The 24997-nt window shown below is 36.7% G+C and overlaps 1 protein-coding gene across 2 annotated transcripts in view; it reads left to right on the top strand.

Annotated features, from left to right (window-relative positions):
• Positions 1–24997, top strand: part of sog (chordin short gastrulation) — a 227717-nt gene that overhangs the window by 160249 nt on the left and 42471 nt on the right. For both annotated transcript variants that reach the window (XM_033484410.2, XM_076519570.1), the window contains exon 3: positions 4307–4436. In XM_033484410.2, the coding sequence (XP_033340301.2) occupies positions 4307–4436 (130 nt within the window). The remainder of the gene's footprint in view (positions 1–4306; positions 4437–24997) is intronic.

Genomic DNA, 24997 nt, shown 5'->3' with positions numbered 1-24997 from the left:
ACAATGTGAGCGTCAATTAGAGAGGATTTACTGCACAGTAATGTTTCTCGACTTGACGCTCAGATTACAGTAATGTCTCTCTAATTGACGCTCAGGTTACAGCAATGTCTCTCTAATTGACGCTCAGGTTACAGCAATGTCTCTCTAATTGACGCTCAGGTTACAGCAATGTCTCTCTAATTGACGCTCAGGTTACAGCAATGTCTCTCTAATTGACGCTCAGGTTACAGCAATGTCTCTCTAATTGACGCTCAGGTTACAGCAATGTCTCTCTATTTGACGCTCAGATTACAGCAATGTCTCTCTAATTGACGCTCAGATTGTCCACAAGAATGGACAATTTGGGAAGAGAAGACACGATTATTCGAGCCTTGTAGCTTGTTCTTATAGTTACGAATTGTCAACAACTATAAAAAAAACAAGCTACAAGGCTCTGATAATCGTATCTCCACTTCCCAAATTTTCCACTTTTCTGTACAATCTGAGCGTCAATTAGGGAGACATTACTGTACATGGTGCACGTAATTGCTCTAGCCGAAGCCTTATTTTTTCCGCGAGTATTCGTTGCAGCGTGTAAAAATTATTGCTACACGATTGCGTTCGTTAAAAATCAACGCGAACGCCGAAGACGTTCGAAAGTTCACACAAATAATAGCAGAAGAAGAGATTCGCGAAGAGAACGACGGTGGAAACGGCGTTTAAAGATCGACTCTAAATTGTGGTTGGTTTTCGAAAGAAAATATCTCGTGAGTCACAATAGTCGTCCATCACATTAGATTTACGGCATTGGTGTGCCGCGGACGTCTATTATGACTTCAAGACATCTCCTTTCGCATAACAGAACATAATTCAGACCTGAAACTTAACAGCTAACGCTGAAAAGCGTTATGGATGAATGTAAAATTAGCTATTATGTAATTGGTGCTTTACATTTTAATGCGAATATTTTTCTTGAATTAATAGGCTGTAATCGAGGAGAAAATACGCAGGAGAGATAGAAATGTGTACACGAAATATGTGTATTTCAGTTATATTGTATTCAAAGCACATTGTATTTCAATTACATTGTATTTGAAGTACACTCTATTTCAAATTAAATTGCATTCAAAATACATTGTATTTCAATTAATTTGTATTCAAGGTACATTGTAGTTCAATTACATTGTATTTCAATTAAATTGTATTCAAGGTACATTGTATCTCCATTACATCGTATTTGAAATACACTCTATTTCAAATTAAATTGCATTCAAAGTACATTGTAATTGAATTAAATTGTATTCAAGTTACATTGTAGTTCAATTACATTGTATTTGAAGTACATTGTATTTCAATTAAATTGCATTCAAAGTACATTGTATCTCCATTACATTGTATTCAAAGTACATTGCATCTCCATTACATTGTATTTCAAGTACATTCCATTTGAAATTAAATTGTATTCAAAGTACAATTTCAATTACATTGTATTTGAAGTACACTCTATTTCAAATTAAATTGCATCCAAAGTACATTGTATTTCAATTAAATTGTATTCAAGTTACATTGTAGTTCAATTACATTGTATTTGAAGTACATTGTATTTCAATTAAATTGCATTCAAAGTACATTGTATCTCCATTACATTGTATTTCAAGTACTTTCCATTTGAAATTAAATTGTATTCAAAGTACAATTTCAATTACATTGTATTTGAAGTACATTCTATTTCAATTAAATTGCATTCAAAGTACATTCTATTTCAATTACATTATATTTGAAGTACATTCTACTTCAAATTAAATTGCATTCAAAGTACAATTACACTCCTATTACACCGTACTTGAATCACGCTCGCGGTTAAAATGATCAATATAATCGAATATTACAGTGCAACTAAAATACAATCTAATTAAATTGCGAAACTGTATGATTTTCATTACGCAACGAAAGTATAACCGAAAGAAAGCTGCGCGCGCGCGCGCACAGACACACATTGAATCGCTCTCCGGGGCGCGCGAGTGTATCGTAAAGAACAGTCCCGCGGGCCGTAAGTAAGACGTTCCGAATACAAAACGCTTATTCAGGTTAGAAACGACGGATCTACCGGTGGAAAGCGGCGGACTCGGTGGAACACGGATTTATCAGAGGTGCCGTAGCCGTGGCACGGAACGGTTTAACGCCACCGCGTTGACACCGTGGCTTAGAATGGTCAGCGCCTCGGACCCGATTATTTTTCCGGTCCCGCCGCTATCGTCCGGCCCGGTAGAAAGTGGCCGATCGCGACAAAGACATTAAATAATAATTTATATTACGTCGGAACACCGTAAATCGTGTCCCCGGTAATGGCGCACCATTGACCGTGATAAACGAGTCCTTTGTGATCAATAACACCTACCAATTACTTGCCGATAGATTTATCGCGTGCCGCGTATGTAAACGTTACAACGATCGTCAGCGATGCGTAAAGCGGTAATAAACATGTGTGAACGCGTTTACAGAACCCGCGAACATATTGCGGCCGCACGCACGGCGGGGTGTATTTCGTCGATTTCGACGCTCGAAATTGTTTCTATTACATCTGTTCGATCGGAAACACGGTTCTAGTGGGATTCGTGGCGAAATTCCTCCGGCTCAAGGACGAAAAGTCGTTCCGGTGCGTTTCTTTAACCCCTTAACTTGTACGCTCGAGTTAATTCGAGCGCGCTAAACAGGCCAAACTGTGCACACTCGAGATAATTCGAGCGGCGTTGTATTTTACGCTGCTATAATTTTTCACACTCGAATATAATCGAGAATTGAAAATAATCTTTTTTTTTATATAATAACGGTCTGCGTTTTTGCACTATTTATATTTTATATTTTAACTGTAAATATAAAATCAGTTTTCTAACTTACAGTGTTTCTATTATACGTGACAAAATGCATTTTATGCGCATAATAGGAATACTGTAAGTTAGAAAATATATAAATATATAAATATATTAGAAAATATATAGGACTCGCGCAATAATTGCACTCTTAGCAAATTTTAAATCTAAATTTTGTTAATGTAAAGATTATCTTGAAACGTGATATAACAAATTTTCGTGGTGCCTCAGAGTCGCCACTCGAGAGCAAAGGGTTAATTTACGTTCCGCTGTTCTAATGCAATACTGAGATTTGTGTAAATAATGAAGTATGAAGAAAAAGGCATTTTAAAGTTTTATTTTACGAATAATTATATGTATAGACACACGTAACACCTGTATACGTATACAGCTACATCGAACAAGAAATATATGTAATTGCTATGGTATATAGAATATAGAGGGTGTCCCAGAAATATCTCGCGATCGTTTGAAGTAATTTTTTAAGTAACTTTCGAAGCAACTTTAGAAGTAACTTCTTGGTGTAACTTTTAAAAAATTACTTCAAATGATCTCCGGATTTGCGAGACATTTTTGGGACACCCTGTATATATACAACGTTTATAAATACAACATATATAAATTTAATTGCATCGTATAATTCTATATTTCTGTGACCAAAAAATTGTACTTGGCCTTTCAGTGCCTTGTTACCATGTTCACAACTTGCCATACAGTTAGTATTAGAGTAATAATTAAAAATTACGTTATAAATTTCAATATACAATTAAAATAACTTGTCTTACGTTTCACTAACTAATTCTGATCTCGACGTGTTTATTTAAATAGCTAAGTATGTATCTCTTTCTGTGATTTGGCTCTGTTTTAATTTCCTTCTGAGCCGCTGATCATCCTATTATCTCATCGTTCTATCTACCCTCCAGTTGACTATTATATTATAATATAATTGCAGTTGAAATACATATAGAATACATATAGGATACATATAGGATACATATAGAATATATATAGAATCTATTTAGAGTACATATAGAGTACATATACATAATGTCCCAAAATCATGGTACTTCCGGGAAATGAAAGATTCCTGGGATTATTTGAAGCAACTTTTTCCTTAGCGCAAATTCAATCCGCCGCTTCGTTTACGAGTTATTGACGAAAAACGGTGACCAATGAGAGACGAGCTCGCCTGGCGCTAGGCGGCCGAGCCAATTAGCGGAACTGGGCTTCGTGCGCTCGTTGGCTCGACCGCTTCGCGCCAGCCGAGCTCGCTTCTCATTGGTCAGTGTTTTTCGTTAATAACTCGTAAACGATGCCTCGGAGAACATTTTCGTAAAGGAAAAAGTTACTTCAAATGACCCCAGGAACCTCTAATTCCCCGTACCGAACCATAATTTCGGGACACCCTGCAGAATAACCTATAGACTAACAGCCGCGTTCCGCTTCCCTTGTTCCAGGTGCAGAAGAAACGACGAATCGTCGCGAGGGTGCATTGCAGGAACATCAAGAACGAATGCCCGAAATTGACGTGCAACGAGCCCGTTCTGCTTCCCGGCCGTTGCTGCAAATCATGTCCTGGGGACTTCAGTAAGTGTAGCATGTTTCCTTCGAACGATACCGTGTTTTATCAGACTTGTTCCAAAATGTCAATATATTAATAAATATAAAGTAAACGTGTGTCAAATAAATGTAAGCACACAATAATTCTCTTCCTTTCCGAAGAAATCATTGAAATCGAAGACGTTCTAATCGTTGCGACCGCGAAGAAAATGACACGACGTACATACTTTATGCGTTTATTGGAAAAATTGATGAAAAGCGAAGCAGTAAAAGTATTAGGAGACTCCAAGATCGTTGTATTGTTTTTTCGAAAATATTCAACAGCTGAAATACTTCGCAATTAATTGTTTAATATTAATTTCTGCACGAATAACCGGGGAAGATATCAAACTGAAAATACATGAAAAAAATGAAAAAAATGAAAAGAATTGAAGAAAATTTCCCGCATTCTTCTCAATTTATTAGAATCGCTAACGAAAGGATACCGTTTCCGTTTAACCCATATTTAACACAATATAACCTTGAACAATTATCATGTCGCATAAATATCCGCTAAATTAAATTAAAAAATTTAAGTTAAAATAAAATTTAAATTACATTTAACACGATATTACGGGGATTTTCGGGGTCGCGGTATTCGGCACCGTTAACGGTAAAATAGAGGCAACGGATCACCGCGCGGCCGACCAGTTTGAAAATAAGATGGTCGGTGTCGCCGTAATTGACTACGCGAAAGGAATTGTTCGGCCCCGACGTGGCCGTATATCGTCTTATCTAAGGGGAAAAAAGCGTCGTCGGGCCGCGGCACGTGTCCGGCAATACGTGCGTCGATAAATATTGCCGGACGCCGCTTACACCTGTAAGAAACGCACAGAATGCCGCTGAGAAAATAGGACACGCGTTGGTGCTAAACACGACAATGTCTCCCCTCCCCCTCTCTCCTCCCGAGATAAGGAGAGGCTGACGTCACGGGGTCCTGCGGGCCGCGACAGCCTCGTTGTGTGACAACCGTCGCGGACTGGCTTCCACGGGGCACTCGCCGCGCTTTTTATAACCGCCGGATAAGCCGAGCTGCTGTCGGTATCGTTTCTAGTCGCGATGATTTTAATGCGTCTAGAATCGCGAGACCTGTCCGCCGCCAATCTGTTCCAATTAATACCGTTCGTCGAGACCGTTTTCATTTGCTAGCGCACTGATCCAGTGCACATGATTCTACTGAATCAATTTTGAATCAATTTTTAAACTTGTTCTCGTGCCGTTGTACTGTACTTTTGATTTTTAAAACAATCTTTGGACTTGCTTTTTTAGATTATTCTACTGGAAATCAATTTTTACATTTGTTTTTTGGATGTTTGTACTCTGAATCAATGTTTAAACTCGTTTTCATATGATTGTATTGTAAAACAATTTTTAAAACAATTTTTGGACTTGATTTTTTAAATTATTGTACTGGAAATCAAGTTTTACATTCTTTTTTTGGATGTTTGTACTTTGAATTAATTTTTTAAACAATTTTTGAACTCCTTTTCACATGATTCTACTGCGAATCAATTTTTAAACTTGTTTTCGTGTCGTTGTACTGTACTTTTGATTCCTAAAACAATCTTTAGACTTACTTTTTTAAATTATTGTACTGAAAATCAATTTTTACATTTGTTTTTTGGATGTTTGTACTCTGAATCAATTTTTAAACTCGTTTTCATATGATTGTATTGTAAAACAATTTTTAAAACAATTTTTGGACTTGATTTTTTAAATTATTCTACTGGAAATCAATTTTTACATTCGTTTTCTGGATGTTTGCACTCTGAATCAATTTTTAAACTCGTTTTCATATGATTGTATTGTACATCGATTTTTAAAACAATTTTCGGACATGCTTTTTCAAATTATTGTACTGAAAATCAATGTTTACATTCTTTTTCTGGATATTTGTACTTTGAATCAATTTTTAAAACAATTTATAAACTCCTTTTCACATGATTGTATTGCGAATCAATTTTTAAACTTGTTCTCGTGTCGTTGTACTGTACTTTTGATTTCTAAAACAATCTTTGGACTTACTTTTTTAAATTATTGTACTCGAAATCAATTTTTACATTCGTTTTCTGGATGTTTGCACTCTGAATAAATTTTTGAACTCGTTTTCAGAAGATTGAATTGTGAATCAATTTTTAAACTTGTTTTTTCATGATTGTACTGTACATCGATTTTTAAAACAATTTTTAGACTTGCTTTTTCAAATGGTTGTACTGAAAATCAATTTTTAAATTTTTCTTAAACGTTTGTACCTTGAATCAATTTTTAAAACAATTTTCGAACTCGTTTTCACACATGATTCTACCGTGAATAAATATTTAAAACAATTTTTAAACTTGTTTTCTCACAAACGTACTATAAACCAATATTTCTTCTTAATTTTTAAACTCCTTTCCAAATAATCGTCCAGTGAATCAATCTCAAAACTTGCTCTTTCTTCAAACGATTCTACCGAAAATCAATTTCTAACCTCATTTTCGCACAAATATACTTTAAAACAATTTAAACAAAAACCATTCGAACTAGTTTCCAAACGAATATACGCTGTGCTTCGATTACTAAAACGTTTCATAAAAACAAGAAATGATCAACATTACGAGAAAACAATAAATTAATAGTGTAATTACGATACAAAATCGATTTTCGTAATTAAAATTGTTGCGGTACGCGACAGCGGCGATGAAAGTGTTAAGATTAATGAGTTCGCACAGTATTGCACAGTGTGCAACAAATAATGCCGACAAACAAAAATAACAAAAGTACATTTCGCACGATCGGATGCAGGAATTTCGATCGCGATATTTCGCGGCGCGAAGGACGAACGCGGAAACGCGAAGACGCGAGGCCGAAGAATCGAGTTGGTGGCCAGTCGCCGGCATAAAAGTGTTCGCTGGGCGCTCGTAAACATCGCGAAAGGATATAGACGCAAACATATCGGGACCGTAAGCATTAATGAGAGTCAAGTGGCATGCATAAATCATTTATCAACGATCGCCGCCTCTTTGTCCGCGTCCTTCTCCGTATCGAGGGCCACGAGGATCGTCGGTCTCTGTCCGAGACCCGCGCCGTTCCCGCGCCGTGCCGCGGCTCGGCACGGCACGGCGCTTCGCCGACCGTCGCTCTGTCGGCCGATCGAACCGATAATCGTATTTGCAATACCGTGTAATCATGGCCGGCCGTTATCTCCGGTACCTTTATTTTTGTTATCGCCTCGTCGCTCGAGTGCCCTTATTAACGGATTAACGGATCAACGAGCGCGCCGGCAGCGCGCGGCGAGCAACTCGAATCCCTCGAATCGCTCGGATCGTTCGAATCACTCGAATCGCTCCCGCTGTGTTTACCTTTCCGATAGTAAATGCTAACAACCGTGGATTATATGTATACAGATATACGTATATACAGGATGTTCCAAAAATGTCTTACAATCCGAAAGTGGCGGGTTCCTCGGGTCATTTCAAGCAACTTTTTCCTTTACAAAAATTTTCTCCGAGGCACCGTTAACGAGTTATTAACGAAAAACAGTGACCAATGAGAGGCGAGCTCGGCTGGCGCGAGGCGACCGAGCCAATGAGCGGAACTGGGCTTCGTGCGCTGGTTGGCTGGGCCGCCTCGCGTCAGCCGTACTCGATTCTTATTGGTCACTGTTTTTCGTTAATAACTCGTTAACGGTGCCTCGGAGAACATTTTTGTAAAGGAAGAAGTTGCTTCAAATGATCCGAGGAACCCATCACTTTCGGATTGCGAGACATTTTTGGGACACTCTGTATATATATATTTATAATTACGGGTGTAATGGCGGCTACCCCCGTGGAACACAGCGAAAGAGCCGCGCGGCGGTTCATTCTTCGATCCAGTCATACCAGTCCGTCTATCTCAATTTATACTAACTAAGGCGACGGCGCTCTCGTTCACGGCGATAACGTGTTCTTTTGCATTGCAAATTGCCCGATCGTGTGTACACTTCGCTGGCTATGATTTTCCTAAGTCTATTCTTTTTTTACCTTTTTTTTCTTCAACATGGAAACTACCAAGCGATAAAAGTGACTCACGCGCGGCATTATAAAAAGAAGCTAATAACACTGAGTTCGTTTGAACTGCTCGGCATTTATTTATTCGATTGTTTTGTACGAATGTGTCTCTGGAATAGACTCGAGCGATCGAAATAAATGGAAGGAAGAACACCGAGGTTAAAATAGAGATGAAAACTTACAAAATAGAAGAATTAAATAATTACTGAATATTACAAAATGTAAAGACAAAGTAAAAATAAAAAATTACGAAATGTAAAAACAAAGTGAAAATACAGAATTACAAAGTACAAAAACAAAGTAGAAATACAAAATTACAAAATACAGAATTACAAAATGCAAAAACAAAATAAAAATATAGAATTACAAAATACAAAAACAAAGTAAAAATAAAAACTTACCAAATACAAAAGAAAATGAAAATAAAAAATTACGGGATACAAAAATAAAATAAAAATGAAAGATTACAAAATACAAAAACAAAGTAAAAATAAAAACTTACAAAATACAGAAATGATATAAAAATAAAAAATTACGAAGTACAAAAACAAAACAAAAATAAAAAATTACGAGATGCAAAAATAAAATAAAAATTACAAGATACAAAAGCAAAATAAAAATTAAAAAGCAAGCATTCATTTTCTTGAGAATGCTTTGAAACCGAGACAGACAAGATTAATTTTAGTTATGATTAATGGAGAACATGCTCGTGACATTTTAATGAAATCTGCTTTCTATCAAACTTGCACAAAAATCGGTAGACGTGGTTTCGCTACGTTTCCTTGTCAAATACGCAACTTTCACTCGAGTCTACAGCCGAATTCCCAGTGTGTCCGCGCAATTTGTTTCCTTTTCCTTTTCGTAAGTGTCCATTTGTTTCTCTGCCTCTCCTCTCTCTCTCTCTCTCTCTCTCTCTCTCTCTCTCTCTCTCTCTCTCTTTCTCTATCTATCTATCCATCTTGATCTATCTTGATCAATCTCGATCTATCTGTCTCCGTCTGTCTCGGCCGATTTCTGTATCGCCGTTAATCGGCGTAGAATGCGGATGGAATAAACAAAATGCTCGGAATAGCTGCGCCCATTCCTGTCGACTTTTCGCTGGAAATGTACGAGGAACAGTGAAAAATGAAGGCCGAGGATTTAGCGCTGTCTCGCGAATCGGCATGCACCACCGCGGCGGAGCGCACACGCGCGCAGCATTGTGCGCGTGCTGACCCCCGGCGTGACACCTAACACCGTTTAACAGTCGACCATAAATTTCTCTATGAAATTGTTACTTCGTTTTTACGTCCAGTTTTTCCGTCAACGCGTACCAGCTTCTCGGATCGCGCGTTCGAGGCTGTCGAACGTTGTAAAAGAAATGGAAGCGACGAGTCGACTCGTCTTTTCCAGTCGATCTCGATCGATTCTCTTATATTTTCGATTTTATATATTTCACTTCGGATCGATATCTGTACGAATTCATCCAAATAGCTTTGTTTTTCGATACGTTGCAGATGACAGATTAGTGTCGTACTCGAATATCGATATACAGTAATGTCTCCCTTACTGACGCTCGGAATGTCCACTAAAATGGATAATTTGGGAAGCGGAGACACGATTATTCGAGACTCGCGGCTCGTTTTTATAATTGTGGACAATTTATATATATAATTATATATTATATTTATATATTATATTATTATATTTATATGACAATAATTTATATTATTATATTTATATATTATAAAAATAAACAGCAAGGCTCGAATAATCGTATCTCCTCTTTCTAAATTGTCTATTTTTGTGGGCGATCTGAGCGCGAATTAGGGAGAAATCGCTGTACAGTAATGTCTCCCTTACTGACGCTCAGATTGTCCACTAAAATGGATAATTTGGGAAAAGGAAACGTGATTATTCGATCCTAGCGGCTCGCTTTTATAATTGTGGACAATTTATAACTATAACAATAAACCGCAAGGCTCGAATAACGATATCTCCCCTACCCAAATTGTCCATTTTTGTGGGCGATCTGAGCGCGAATTAGGGAGAAACCGCTGTACAGTAATGTCTCCCTTACTGACGCTCAGATTGTCCACTAAAATGGAAAATTTAGAAAAAGGAGATACGATTATTCGAGTCTTGCGGTTCGTTTTTATAATTGTGGACAATTTATAACTATAAAAATAAACCGCAAGGCTCGAATAATCGTATCTCCTCTTCCAAAATTGTCCATTTTTGTGCGCAATCTGGGCGTCAATTAGAGAGACATCACTGTAAATCAGTTTACATCGTGTGCGAATTGTCGCTTGGACCGATGCATGGTAACATTCAGAAATGGTAGATAAAAGTTGATAAATAAAGTGTTCTGTAAAACGTTGAGAAGACATCTGCAACGAACTATTGATAAATAAGAGTTATTGTTAAGGAAGAGAATTGAAAAGATGGGAGGAAAGCAAAGAAAATCGAAAGCGCGTGTAACATGGATTTTTCGTTGTTGTCGTTAAAATACAGACGAATGTTCATAAAATAAGTTTTACAAAATATTTATAATTGTACCAAGCAGTAATAAATATATTATTTTCACTTTTATAAAATAGCAATGAATAAATGCATTATAATTAAATTAATTCGTACAAAGTACTAATAAATATTATCACATTGTTAAAATAATATTATGGTTATGTTATTAAAACAGTAATAAATATATTATCGTTACTTGTATAAAGTAGTAATAAATAAATGTATCATTCCCACTTTCATAAAACGCTTATAAAATTATCGTTACCTTTCTTAAGTATTACTAAATAAATATATTATTGTTAAATTCCATAAAGTAGTTATAAATGTATTATCGTTACTTTCATAAAGTACTAATAACTAAATATATTATCGTTGTTTCCATTATCATGTTTTCATAAAACAGTTGCAAAACATATCATCGTTAATTCCACGAAGTAGCAATAAATACGTTATTGCCGCGCTATTAAAATTGTAATAAATCTATCACTGTTGCTTTAATAATGTAGTAATTAATTATTTGCTCTCTCGGTGCTCCGTGAACCTATCGTAGAAGAAAATTTCTGTCACGGATGATGCCTCAACGACGGCATAATGTCGAGTCGTTCGCGAGGCGACTTGCAATGCGAACGAGCGAGCGAGCGAGCGAGCGAGACATTTAATTCCGCGAAAGAAATCGAAGTTAAGAAAACGTAATCCGAAAAGGACGCGCGACAGACGCCAGGCGCCAGGTATCCTACATTTTATTTACAAATAAGGAAGCCGTTGCCGAGGTTTTACGTGATTTTCTACAAACGCGGTCGAGGCCTGTGACGCCGCGCGTTACGTGCCTCCATGACGAAATAACGCGACGCGACGCGACGCGACACGAGCGAGACGATCGTGTCGGGAAGAAAAAAAAAAAATGCTTAATTGGATATTCCGCATAGGCCGATCATCGCCGCGCATTATAATGCGCGGCGCCGGCTGTCGCTGTGAATCTCTCTCTCTCGCGCGCTCTCTCTCTTGCTCTCTCTCTCGCTCTCTCTCGCTCTCTCTCGCTCTCTCTCTTGCTCTCTTGCCCTCTCTCTCTCTTGCTCTCTCGCTCTCTCTCGCTCTTTCTCTCTTTTTCGCTCTCTCTCTCGCTCTCTCTCGCTCTCTCTCGCTCTCTCGCTCACTCTCTCTCTCTCTTGCCCTCTCTCTCTCTTGCTCTCTCGCTCTCTCTCGCTCTTTCTCTCTTTTTCGCTCTCTCTCTCGCTCTCTCTCGCTCTCTCTCGCTCTCTCGCTCACTCTCTCTCTCTTGCTCTCTCGCTCACTCTCTCTCTCTTGCTCTCTCGCTCTCTCTCGCTCTCTCTCGCTCTCTTTTTCGCTCTCTCTCGCACTCTCTCGCTCTCTCTCCGATTAAACCGTACAGAAACGCGAGATCACGCGCATCCGGATTTCCAGCGTTCGCCACATCGATCCATAAAACTCGCAGTTTGTACCAACGAGTTCTGGCTGTGATACCCGAGCTTCTATAGATATCATAGATTATGTTCGTGGCTTATGTAACATTCTGGTCTGCTCGATAGGCTCTTTTCGCGTACGTGTCCATTGTTTATCGAATTTATAACCGCGAAATATCGACCATTTTCTTTTCCTCAGATAAGGCGATACACGTCTCATCGATTTACAATTCGTTCGCGTTCCTTCTCCGGCGACTTTTTCCTCAGGTTTATTTTATGTAAAATCAGAAGCTAGAAGAAAAAATGAAGAACGCTAGGGAAGATGTAAAAATTGAGATAAAAAAGAAAGAGGGTGTAAATATTCAGAAAGTAGAAAAAATCGAGAATGCTGTAAGAGGTGTAAAAATTGTGATAAAAATGAGAACGAGAAGAGAAAGTGTGTAAAAATTCAAAAACCAGCAAAAGTAAAAAGAAGCGAAAAAAAGAATGAAATGCGAGATTTAAAATTTGAGAAAACAAAAACGAGAAAGAAAGGTCAACTGGCTGGAAAAATGCGGAAAGCGAAACAAAGAAAGAAAGAGGGGACGTTAAAGAGAAAGAAAAAATTAGCAAAAATTAGCAAAAATTAAGGAAAAGCGAAAGAATAAAGAAATGAGTAGCAAGGAAAAAGAAAGAACATAATTAACAGAAACAACAATCGAAACAGAAGACGGAGTACCGCGAATTAGGCGGAAATAGCGCGAAGAAACGTGAAAACGTGGAAACGCGTTTGCAACTTTCGCCGCCGTAGAAAGCAGCTTCGGCATCGTGGTTTCGCGGCTGAAAATTCAGCGACGCTGGAACGACACGTTGCCGGGCCGTTATCACCGAACGAACGCCTTGTTTTATGCAACAATTATTAGCGCGAAATGGTACGTGAAAGGGTTTATACACGTTGCAGCTCGCTTGCGCTGTTACGTAACAGAGTGAACCGTTGGCAAAATACGCGGCATTGTTCTCGTTCGCGGTGGTGATTTATTTTTTCTTTTTCGGCGCGGCTGATTTCGATCCGGCGGCGATCGGGTCGCGATGCAGTACGGCGAAAGATAGCCGATAAAACGAAAGGCAGAACGCACGTTAGAAGCACGTTGCTTCTTGCGGCGCGCGCGCGCGATAAAGAAATCTCGCGCGCCCCGAATGGAAGTAGAAAGCGCGCGCGCGCGGGGACAATGACAGCGGACTTGTCCGCGGGTAATAAATGCGAGTTCGCTAATTGATTCTAAGTAACCAATAAATTGCGCCGGCCACGTTGCAAAAGCGGCGGCGGCCGCGCTGCGGCCCCGGCGCGGCGCGCGCGCGCGCGCGCGTGTGGCATCGTTCCCCTAACAAATTGTACGGTCGATTCTTTGCCGATTCGCAATCCCGAACGACGACGACGCGTCGTCGCCGGACCGAAGTTCGCGTGCTTTTCTTGCCTCGATCGATGCTCTCTGGCTTCGAAGCGAGCACTTTCCGGCAAATCGACGCTTTTTTTCCGCGATCGTAATGTAAACTATCGTGGAAACAAGAAATCAATTAAATCAACGCCGGTTCGGTCGAAGATGAAACGAATGAAAAATCTGTTACGATTAAAACTTGTTGTTAATTTCGACGTTCTTGCCGAACGTTGTTTGACGATGTTATAAATTGTTCTTGGACGCACGCAACAATCATGTATTTTGTTAAATGAACCATCTGATTTCAAGCATTGATCAATAAATAAATAATGGTTCGATGGTAAAGTCGATATTAAAATTCAATTATAATTATAATTAGATTATAATTAAATTCAATTTAAGTTCAATTTGTTTGACGATGTTATAAATTATTCTTAGTCCTTTGCACGCAACAATCCTGTATTTTGTTAAATGAACCATCTGATTTCAAGCATTGATGAATAAATAAATAATGGTTCGATGGTAAAGTCGATATTCAAATTCGATTATAATTATAATTAGATTATAATTAAATTCAATTTAAGTTCAATTTGTTTGACGATGTTATAAATTATTCTTAGTCCTTTGCACGCAACAATCCTGTATTTTGTTAGATAAACCACCTGATTTCAAGCTTTGATAAATAAATAAATAATAGTTCAATGGTAAATCGATGTTAAAATTCAATTATAATTATAATTACATTATAATTAAATTCAATTTAAATTCAATTTAAATTTTATTTCAATTCTATTTAAATTCTATTTAAATTCAATTTAAATTCTATTTTTAAATTATAATATTTTAATTCAATTGTAATTATAATTTATGTAATATATTTAGATTTTGGTGCGTTTACAACAAGAATAAATAAATCAAATTCAATTTATTGCAACATAAAATTAACTGAAAAGAATCTGCGATCTAATTGAAAATAATCGTTGCAAGAGATTGGTAAGAAAATAGGAATAATTAAAATACAGCGTTAAAAATCGCATAAATCTTTACTTTCTTACTAAAAATACCATCATCGTCCTTCGGCCAAGTTAATGCACAATATTATCACACTTATGACAAAAATGGATAGGTATAGCAAAAAATGGCGAGCAGATTAAAGGAGACCGAAAATATCAATGTATTAATTTCGCCTCATTAAAATGATTCGCGAAAGAAACAAAATGCGGACGGTTTTTATTGCCGTCGATTATTACAATATTTTCGCATAGTTTCGGGGGTTGAGGGCGGGAGGTATGCGGGAATGGAAGGAAGGAAAGTTGGCTATCGAATGATAAAAAGATCGCCGCGCGACAACAGTCGTTTGTACAATATTTAATTACGCGCGGACGTGCAATAAATATTCAGCATTCAATTACCGCGCGGACGTTCGCGTTTCCCAAGAAGATTAGCAATCGAATGGCAACTATATCTCATAAATATTTAGAGTACGACACGGTCGACCACACTTGCTACACATTCCACGGCGAACTTTGAGTTTTATGTTCATTATGAAAAGCGTATAACGCTGGAAGGACGTGAATTACTGCGGTGCGCGGTTCTCATTATATTCCTAATGGACCATTCAATCGAAACTCAACACTGCTCACGGGGCCCACCACCACCATTTTTTTTCACCGTTCCCCATTTCTTTTGAAACGCCGCGAATTCCCGGCGTCCTTTGCGCGGTTTTTCGTGCCAGGCCTTACACTCGCGTGACTTTCTTGCTCATGCTACAAGAACCAACCGTAATTCAAACATCGAGGAATGCGCGACGTTTATGAGCATTCGCCGTACACATTGTGCGCACCTTGTTACGAGGATCGGAGCTGGACATTGTTCGAATGCAATTTCGACGCAATCGTCGAATGCAATTCGACGTTACGAAGCGATTTTTCGAGTCGATTTTTACGATGTAGTTTTAATAGAATTGTCTTTCGAATGAAGTCTACGTATAAAGTTTCGCTTGGATTCGAGTCGATTCTTCGAATAAAATTTTATTTGAGTAATGATTCGAATAAATTCTTCTAATGCAATTTTATTTGAGTAATGATTCGAATAAATTCTTCGAATACAATTTTATTTGAGTAATGATTCGAATAAATTCTTCGAATGCAATTTTATTTGAGTAATGATTCGAATAAATTCTTCGAATACAATTTTATTTGAGTAATGATTCGAATAAATTCTTCGAATGCAATTTTATTTGAGTAATGATTCGAATACAATTTTATTTGAGTAATAATTCGAATAAATTCTTCGAATACAATTTTATTTGAGTAATGATTCGAGTCAATTCTTCGAATACAATTTTATTTGAATAATGATTCGAATAAATTCCTCTAATACAATTTTATTTGAGTAATGATTCGAATACAATTTTATTTGAGTAATGATTCGAATAAATTCTTCGAATACAATTTTATTTGAGTAACGATTCGAGTCAATTCGTCGAATAAAATTTTATTTGAGTAACGATTCGAATAAATTCCTTGAATACAATTTTATTTGAGTAACGATTCGAATAAATTCTTCGAATACAATTTTATTTGAGTAATGATTCGAATAAATTCCTCGAATACAATTTTATTTGAGTAACGATTCGAATAAATTCCTCGAATACAATTTTATTTGAGTAACGATACGAATAAATTCTTCGAATACAATTTTATTTGAGTAATGATTCGAATAAATTCTTCGAATAAAATTTTATTTGAGTAACGATTCGAATAAATTCCTCGAATACAATTTTATTTGAGTAACGATTCGAATAAATTCTTTAAATAAAATTTTATTCAGTTAATATATCGAATAAATTCTTTAAATAAAATTTTATTCAGTTAATATATCGAATAAATTCTTTAAATAAAATTTTATTCAGTTAATATATCGAATAAATTCTTCGAATAAAATTTTATTCGAATAATATATAGAATAAATTCTTCCAAATAAAATATCGAATAAATTTTTCAAATAAAATTGTATTCAGTTAAATCCTTCGAGTAAACTACTGAATAAATTCTTCGAATAAAATATCGAATAAATTTTTCAAATAAAATTGTATTCAGTTAAATCCTTCGAGTAAAATACTGAATAAATTCTTCGAATAAAATATCGAATAAATTCATGGAATAAATTTTCATTTTAAAGATCAGATGAAATATCTAGTAGAATTCAGTTACGTTCGATGAGACGGGACACTATAATATTCTCTTAGGAAATGTTGCGCTACGTGGTTTCATGGCAAGACGTATCGCTACGCGAACGATATTACAGCAAACACGTGTTTTCCAACAAAATCAAGTGGTACGTGATTTGGCAGTAGAATGTAGCGCCGCGATTTTTTTCTCCGTCGGACATATAATACCGCGTTATCTTTTAGAATGTAGTACGTACTGGGATACAGTCTAACGCAATAACAGCTCGCGCGTTTCCGATAGAACATAGTAATTCGCGGCTCAATTTGGCCGTACCATTAAATCATTTTACAACGACGCAGCTGCACGTGATCGTCAATAGTACGAGCTACCGCTCGCAGGTACATACAGCAATGTCTCTCTAATTGACGCTTAGATTGTCCACAAAAATGGATAATTTAGGTAGAGGAGATGCGATTATTCGAACCTTGCGGTTTATTTTTATAGTTATAAATTGTCCACAATTATAAAAACGAGTCGCAAGGTTGGAATAATCGTATCTGCTCTTCCCAAATTGTCCATTTTAGTGGACAATCCGAGCGTTAGTAAGGGAGACATTACTGTACAGCGATTTCTCCCTAATTCGCGCACAAATTACCCACAAAAATGGACAATTTGGGAAGAGGAGATACGATTGTTCGAGCCTTGCGGTTTATTTTTATAGTTACAAATTGTCCACGATTATAGAAACGAGCCGCAAGGCTCGAATAATCGTATCTCCTCTTCCGAGATTGTCCATTTTTCTGCACAATTTGAGCGTCAGTAAGGGAGACTTTGCTGTACTCATTTTGATCGCATCTGTGTGCTATCGAGCCGTAATATTGGACGCAAGTTTTCGAACCGAGCCTCGTTCTTTCGCGTACAATAATAGCGCCGCGCATTTCGCGATTCGGTCGCGCGTCAAAGTCGCCGACGCGACGGAAGAGGCGAACTTCCTTCGGATTCCGATCTCGGCGAATTACCGTGATAAAGGCTCTCGTTTTGCATAAAAGACTGCCGTCTGGTTTATTAGCTTGCATAATTTGCTTTCGTAAGCATTAAAGCCGGCCAATTGAATATATAAATAGATAATTATTGGGTCGGAAGCCGACTGTTTGCGTTTCGATCGGTGGAACGTTTATCGTGGAATACGAACGGCCGCGCAGTTGTTAATCAATTATGCAATTAAATTTGCTACACTTTTCTGTCGTGCGTTTTTTTCGTTTTTATTATGCAAAGTCGTTGTTTCATCGAGGAAAAAATAATGCGAACGCGGTATAGCTGCAGCCTTTTCAGCTGCGAGCGGTGCTATTTCGATGCTGGGGGGATATTTCAAAAATTTGAATTTATGCGAATGACAATATATATATTTTATGTACATATTTTTATGTACTTTTATATTCTTATATACTTCTATGTAGTTTTATTGCACGATACCTTTTATATTTTTATATATTTCTATATACATATTTCGATGTACAATACCTTTTATATTTCTATATATTTTTATATACATTTTTATGTACTTTTATATTTGTATATATTTCTATATATTTCTATATACATATTTTGATGTACAATACCTTTTATATTTTTATATATTGTTATATACTTTTAGATTTTTATATATCTCTATATATTTCTATATATTTTGATGTACAATACCTTTTATATTTCTATATATTTTTATATACATTTTTATGTACTTTTATATTTGTATATATTTCTATATATTTCTATATACATATTTTGATGTACAATACCTTTTATATTTTTATATATTGTTATATACTTTTAGATTTTTATATATCTCTATATATTTCTATATATTTTTACATACTTTATATACATTTCTATACATTTCTATATATTTTTATATACTATTAGATTTTCACATATTTTCCTATATTTTTATACATCTTGATATATTTCCGTATACTTTTATATTTTCATATATTTCCATATATTTTTACACGCAAAAATGTGGCACAATTGCGGGCCCAATTATTGTCAAGCAAAAATTTCACGGCTACGCCGCAACATTTTCTCGTTTCGTTTACGAGAGTTACGGTCCCCGTTTTTTTCCCCATAAATTACCGCTTCCCCGGACCACTGCGCGCGGTGTGTACCGATTCCGCCGAACCACCGCCGCCGCACCCCCCGTATCGTCGCGTTCGCAAATATACAGTGTAACGACCCGTGTGAAAGAGAGAAGGAGAGAGAGAGAGAGAGAGAGGCCGAATTAGCCGGCGGGGTTTCGGCATGGGAAAAAAAGGAAGCGCGGGAAAAGAACCGTGGAATGATAAAGGAACGTCGGCGCGTGAGAAAGAGGGTGGTAGAGGGGTGTTGCGAGCGATCCCGCGGGGCAGCGGGAGGACGGGGGGGAGCCGAGCCCGTGAAGGGAGAACGGGGAGAGGAGACGGGACGGGAAGAGGAGTGGAAAAGGTTGTCGGTCGGCACAGTCAGGGCGAAAGAGAGATAGGCGGTGATAAAGAGAGAGAGACGGGAGGTCGGGCGCCACGGTTTAGCGCCATGGCGCCGGCTATATTACCGCATGGCGTCACTTCGATTAAGCCGTGCAATCTAAATGTAAATATTAGCATACGTAATGATCGGGCATAACGCGCGCGCGCGCGCGCGCCAGGGAGAGAGAGAGAGGGAGAGAATCAGAATAGACGAGGAGAAACGCGCCGGGCGGGGAGGGTTGGAAGGTCGCGGGGAAGCGTGGGAGGAGATCTTTGCGAGTCGTTTCTGTTCGATCGGGATCGAGAGACCACTGCTGTCGGCTTCTTCCGTCATCTCTTATCGTTTCCCAGCGTTCGACGACGCGGTGTCTGCGCCGCGAACGTGAAATACACGGACATTCTCTTATTCAATTTAGCTCGAATTTAACTTACACGAGAAATAACTGTGTAAATTCTCTCCAATTGTCACGTAGCTTGTTAACGTAAAAATCGCTGTTTACGAGTACAGTAAATTCTCTACGATTGTCCGTTTTTGTTCGCAAGCTGAGGGACAATTGGGGAGAATTTACGGTAATGTTCTTAAAATTGGACTAAATGAGTTGAATTTTCTTTCTTTTTTTAGATGATTGAAGGGCTGGCTTTTTAGACAATGTTTAACATGTTTTTTTGTTAATTTTGCTATTACTTGGAATGACAGATAGATTGAGGGAACTTGTTACAGTATTTCTTGCAACTGGTTGTTGCAATTTACAAATAGGATCTTTATTTTAGATAAATATCCTGCGAATTTGTGTGCAAAATAAAAATTATTTGAGCCGACTGCGACGAAACAGGAGCCGGATAGAAATTTGTTTCTTCGTTGAATCATTTGAATGAGTTGCAAACAATGTATTTTACACTTTATATTTTAAGTAGTACTTTATGATCTGCCATGGTTTTTACGCGACTTTGTAATGTAATTAAAAAATAAGATTATTATTTAAAATATAACAATGATTTAGGATATGATTTTTATTTAAAATACGATCATGATTTAAGATATGATTATTGTTTAAAATATGATCATATCAATTAAAATATGATTATGACTTAAAATATGATCATGATTTAACATATGATGATGATTCAAAATATTAATATTATTTAAAATATGATTATCAGTTATAATTAAGTATAATCAATCATAATCAATTATATGATTATGATTTAACATATGATGATGATTCAAAATATTAATATTATTTAAAATATGATTATCAGTTATAATTAAGTATAATCAATCATAATCAATTAGATGATTATGATTTAAAGTATTAAGATTATTTAAAATATGATTATGATTTAACATATGACGATGATTCAAAATATTAATATTATTTAAAATATGATTATCAGTTATAATTAAGTATAATCAATAATAATCAATTATATGATTATGATTTAACATATGATGATGATTTAAAATATTAATATTATTTAAAATATGATTATGATTCAACATATGATGATGATTCAAAATATTAATATTATTTAAAATGTGATTATCAGTTATAATTAAGTATAATCAATGATAATCAATTATATGATTATGATTTAACATATGATGATGATTCAAAATATTAATATTATTTAAAATAAGATTATCAGTTATAATTAAGTATAATCACAATGATAATCAATTATATGATTATGATTTAAAATATTAATATTATTTAAAATATGATTATGATTTAAAATATGAATATTATTTAAAACATAATTATCAATTAAAATATGAATATACAATATAATATATAATATAATGTACATATAATATGTACCAAACGCGACATCGATAGCTATAATGCGAACATGAAATAAATTCGTAAGAAATAATTCGAAAAACCAACCTCTCTTCTGCTATAATTTTTGTCGTCTTCGTAAGATTCGCGGTCCGCCAATCAGCACAGCTGTCGAAAAAAAAAATCGTGAAACACGAAATCGATCGAAATTTCCACAAATCCACGCCTCTTTCCGTACAATGATCGGAATGATCCATGTTTTGCTCGCAACCGCAGCAGTTCGCAGGGTTTGAAAACAGAAAATGAAGCGATCGGATCAACGTCTTCCGGAATTCGCGATCGGTTTTATCAGCGTGGGTAATCGGCGGCGGTGCTCGAAACCTATTAAAAATCCCGGTAACTGTACCGGATTCCGATCGAGACCGCAAAAATTCTCGCAGAATGGACGCGTTTAATATGTAACGCGCGCGTAAAGTTAGCCGGCTTCGACGGCGACGATTTACATATACCCGTTACTTATTCCGCGGGACAAAAAAATCCGCCCAGCCTTCGGTAGCCGCGCGGCCACTTCTGCGTCGCGTCGCCGTTCGTCAAAACGACCGCGATTCATAATTTGATTTTTTAACGAAACGCGAGCGGACGTTTCGCCGGGATTCGGCGGCGGACGCTTCTTTTCGTTCGTTCCGAGGCGCGTCGGCGCCGCGATGTCGGCTCCCTTGAATCATCACGATCGACGAATTGCCATTCTAAAGTAACTTTGCAATAGAACAGTTCTTGGGGACTCGGGCGTTTTTTAAAAAATCTCCTTTCTTCCGTTTCGCTGCATTTTTCACGAAAACTCGCATCGAAATGCACTGCTCCGCTGGACAAAAGTTGGTCGACTTTGACCGACGATAACTCCGCGAAGAATCATCGTAGGATGATGACTTTTCTCTCGAATTAAAGCTCGAAGCCTCTACTTTAATACAGTGTTTCTGGATTTTAAGTTTGACGCGCCCTTCTCACTCTAACCCTTTAAATGCGACGCCGTGTTTGTCACATCGAAAATAGCGCAGTTTATAAAACTCGGTAAACTTTGTAAAGCACGGACTATATAAAATTTTTCGCGGGAAGGCCGCCTACGGTAGAACGTAGTTCGAAGCTTCCCCTTTAATTCAAAAAAAAAGAAACGCGGCTGCGATCTTTTGTCGCGAAGTTACAGCGCTTCGAAGTAACCCTTGCGTTTTTGGCGTGATTTCAGAGCTTGCAGCGATAACAGAAGATATTAATAATTGTAGAAAATAATGAAAATGCTGTTGGATCTTGTTAATTTATATGTTTGTCTTCTGAAATTGTATTAATCCGCGAGCAAACGCGCCGAGATCCGCGGCCTAACAATGGCTTACGTTGCTGATTTACGTTACATTCATAAATATGTCACAATTACGCGTTACGTTGTAAGCTCTGCTGCAATACGCAGGAAATACGCAGAAATTGATTAGGCCAACCGTAGAAATTCGTCACCGCGAACGGCGGGGCGTATGTTACATATGTTACACGGACAGTCTCTCCCGGTTGGTATTTATCGTGGCAGACAATTGGAACGCGCGTTGAAAGATACGATCGTTTCATTGCCGTTCTGCGCGCAACCAGTTCTTCGACCTTTGTATTATTTACCATTTCCACGATTTTCTCTGTATCAACGAAAAATTGTTGTCGAACTAAAGCGGATCAAGAACGAGATCTGAACGGAACTGATTTTATTGTTTCACACGTTTTGGACGCGATAAAATACAATTTAATATTGTAGAGTAATATCTAAAATAATATGTAATAAATAATACAATATAATAATACAAATAAGTCATATAATATAATAATATAAATAAATAATATATATATGTATAAATAATAGAGTAATAATTATTGACACAAAAGATTTTTAATTATATTTACAGTTCGATGAACTACATGAAATATTTTTACAGTTGTATAAATTGCATTAAACATTTTTGCAGTTCTACACATTGCACTAGACATTTTTATAGTTGTACAAATTGCATTAGATATTTTTATAATTATACAAATTGCATTGGAGATTTTTATAGTTATACAAATTGCATTAGACATTTTTATAGTTGTAGAAACTGCATCAAACATTTTTATAGTTGTAGAAACTGCATAAGATATTTTTATAATCATACAAATTGCATTGGAAATTTTTATAGTTGTACAAATTGCATTAGACATTTTTATGGTTGTACAAATTGCATTAGACATTTTCATAGTTGTACAAATTGCATTAGACATTTTCATAGTTGTACAAATTGCATTAGACATTTTTATAGTTGTACAAATTGCATTAGACATTTTTATAGTTGTACAAATTGCATTAGACATTTTTATGGTTGTACAAATTGCATTAAATATTTTTATAATTATACAAATTGCATTGGAGATTTTTATAGTTGTACAAATTGCATTAGACATTTTTATAGTTGTACAAATTGCATTAGACATTTTTATGGTTGTACAAATTGCATTAAATATTTTTATAACTATACAAATTGCATTGGAGATTTTTATAATTGTACAAATTGCATTAGACATTTTTATAGTTGTAGAAACTGCATCAGACATTTTTATAGTTGTAGAAACTGCATTAAATATTTTTATAATTATACAAATTACATTGGAGATTTTTATAGTTGTACAAATTGCATTAGACATTTTTATAGTTGTAGAAACTGCATCAGACATTTTTATAGTTGTAGAAACTGCATCAGACACTTTTATAGTTGTACAAATTACATTAGACATTTTTATAGTTGTAGAAACTGCATCAGACATTTAATATAATTTGATACATAAATTGCATTCGACCATTTTACAATTATACAAATTGTAGTAAACGTTTTTACATAGTTACACATATCGCATTAGACATTTTTACAGTTATAAAAATTGCATTAGACATTTTCACAGTTATAAAAATTGCATTAGACATTTTTACACTTACACAAATTGCATTAGACATTTATAAAAATTGTACAAAAACGTAATATGAAAAAATAATATTTGTATCAAAAGATAATATAAAAAAAGAAACAATTCAACCGCGCTGAATTTTTATCACAAATTCGAATTGCAACAGATCATTAATCTGCACACAACGGGTACAAATAAACATAAAGAACAATAAGTTGTCGTTCGACTAAGATAATAACGTACGTACAACTTAGTCGCAGACGAATGAACAATACTAAATTGTATGCCGGTCTATTGTACACAATTAAATTGCTCGGTGGTACAATCGACCTAAACGATCCACGAGCCTTATGATTGTTTATTGCGGCGGGCACCGGCGACACGCGGCGAACATCTCAAAGACCGATCGGTCGCTCGGACAAAGCAAAACGGGCAAATCGAGGGCGGCGACGACGACGACGACGACGTTGCCGCGCGCAAGAGGAACGTTATTTCTTCATTGAACGTAAAATTGGACGACGACGCGCATGAAAATAAACGAGGTTCGTAACTTCGGGCCGCGGTGCGGCGACGATATCGTGACGGGAAAGAATTCCGCGTGCGCCGACTGGGGGCCCACCCGCTGACAGAAGGTGAAGACGCCATGTCGCCGGCCCGCGTCCCTCTTCCACGTCCCGCGAAAACAAACTATGACCCGCGAACCTGTCGATTGGCCTGTCACATTGATCCTCATCGTCCCGAACGGCCGAACGCGGCATTCC

The sequence above is a fragment of the Megalopta genalis genome, chromosome 1, assembly GCF_051020955.1.
Source record: "Megalopta genalis isolate 19385.01 chromosome 1, iyMegGena1_principal, whole genome shotgun sequence".
NCBI classification, from domain to species: Eukaryota; Metazoa; Arthropoda; class Insecta; order Hymenoptera; family Halictidae; genus Megalopta; species Megalopta genalis.
The sequence above is the reverse complement of the archived record's forward strand: the minus strand, read 5'-3'. Positions and strand labels throughout refer to the sequence as shown.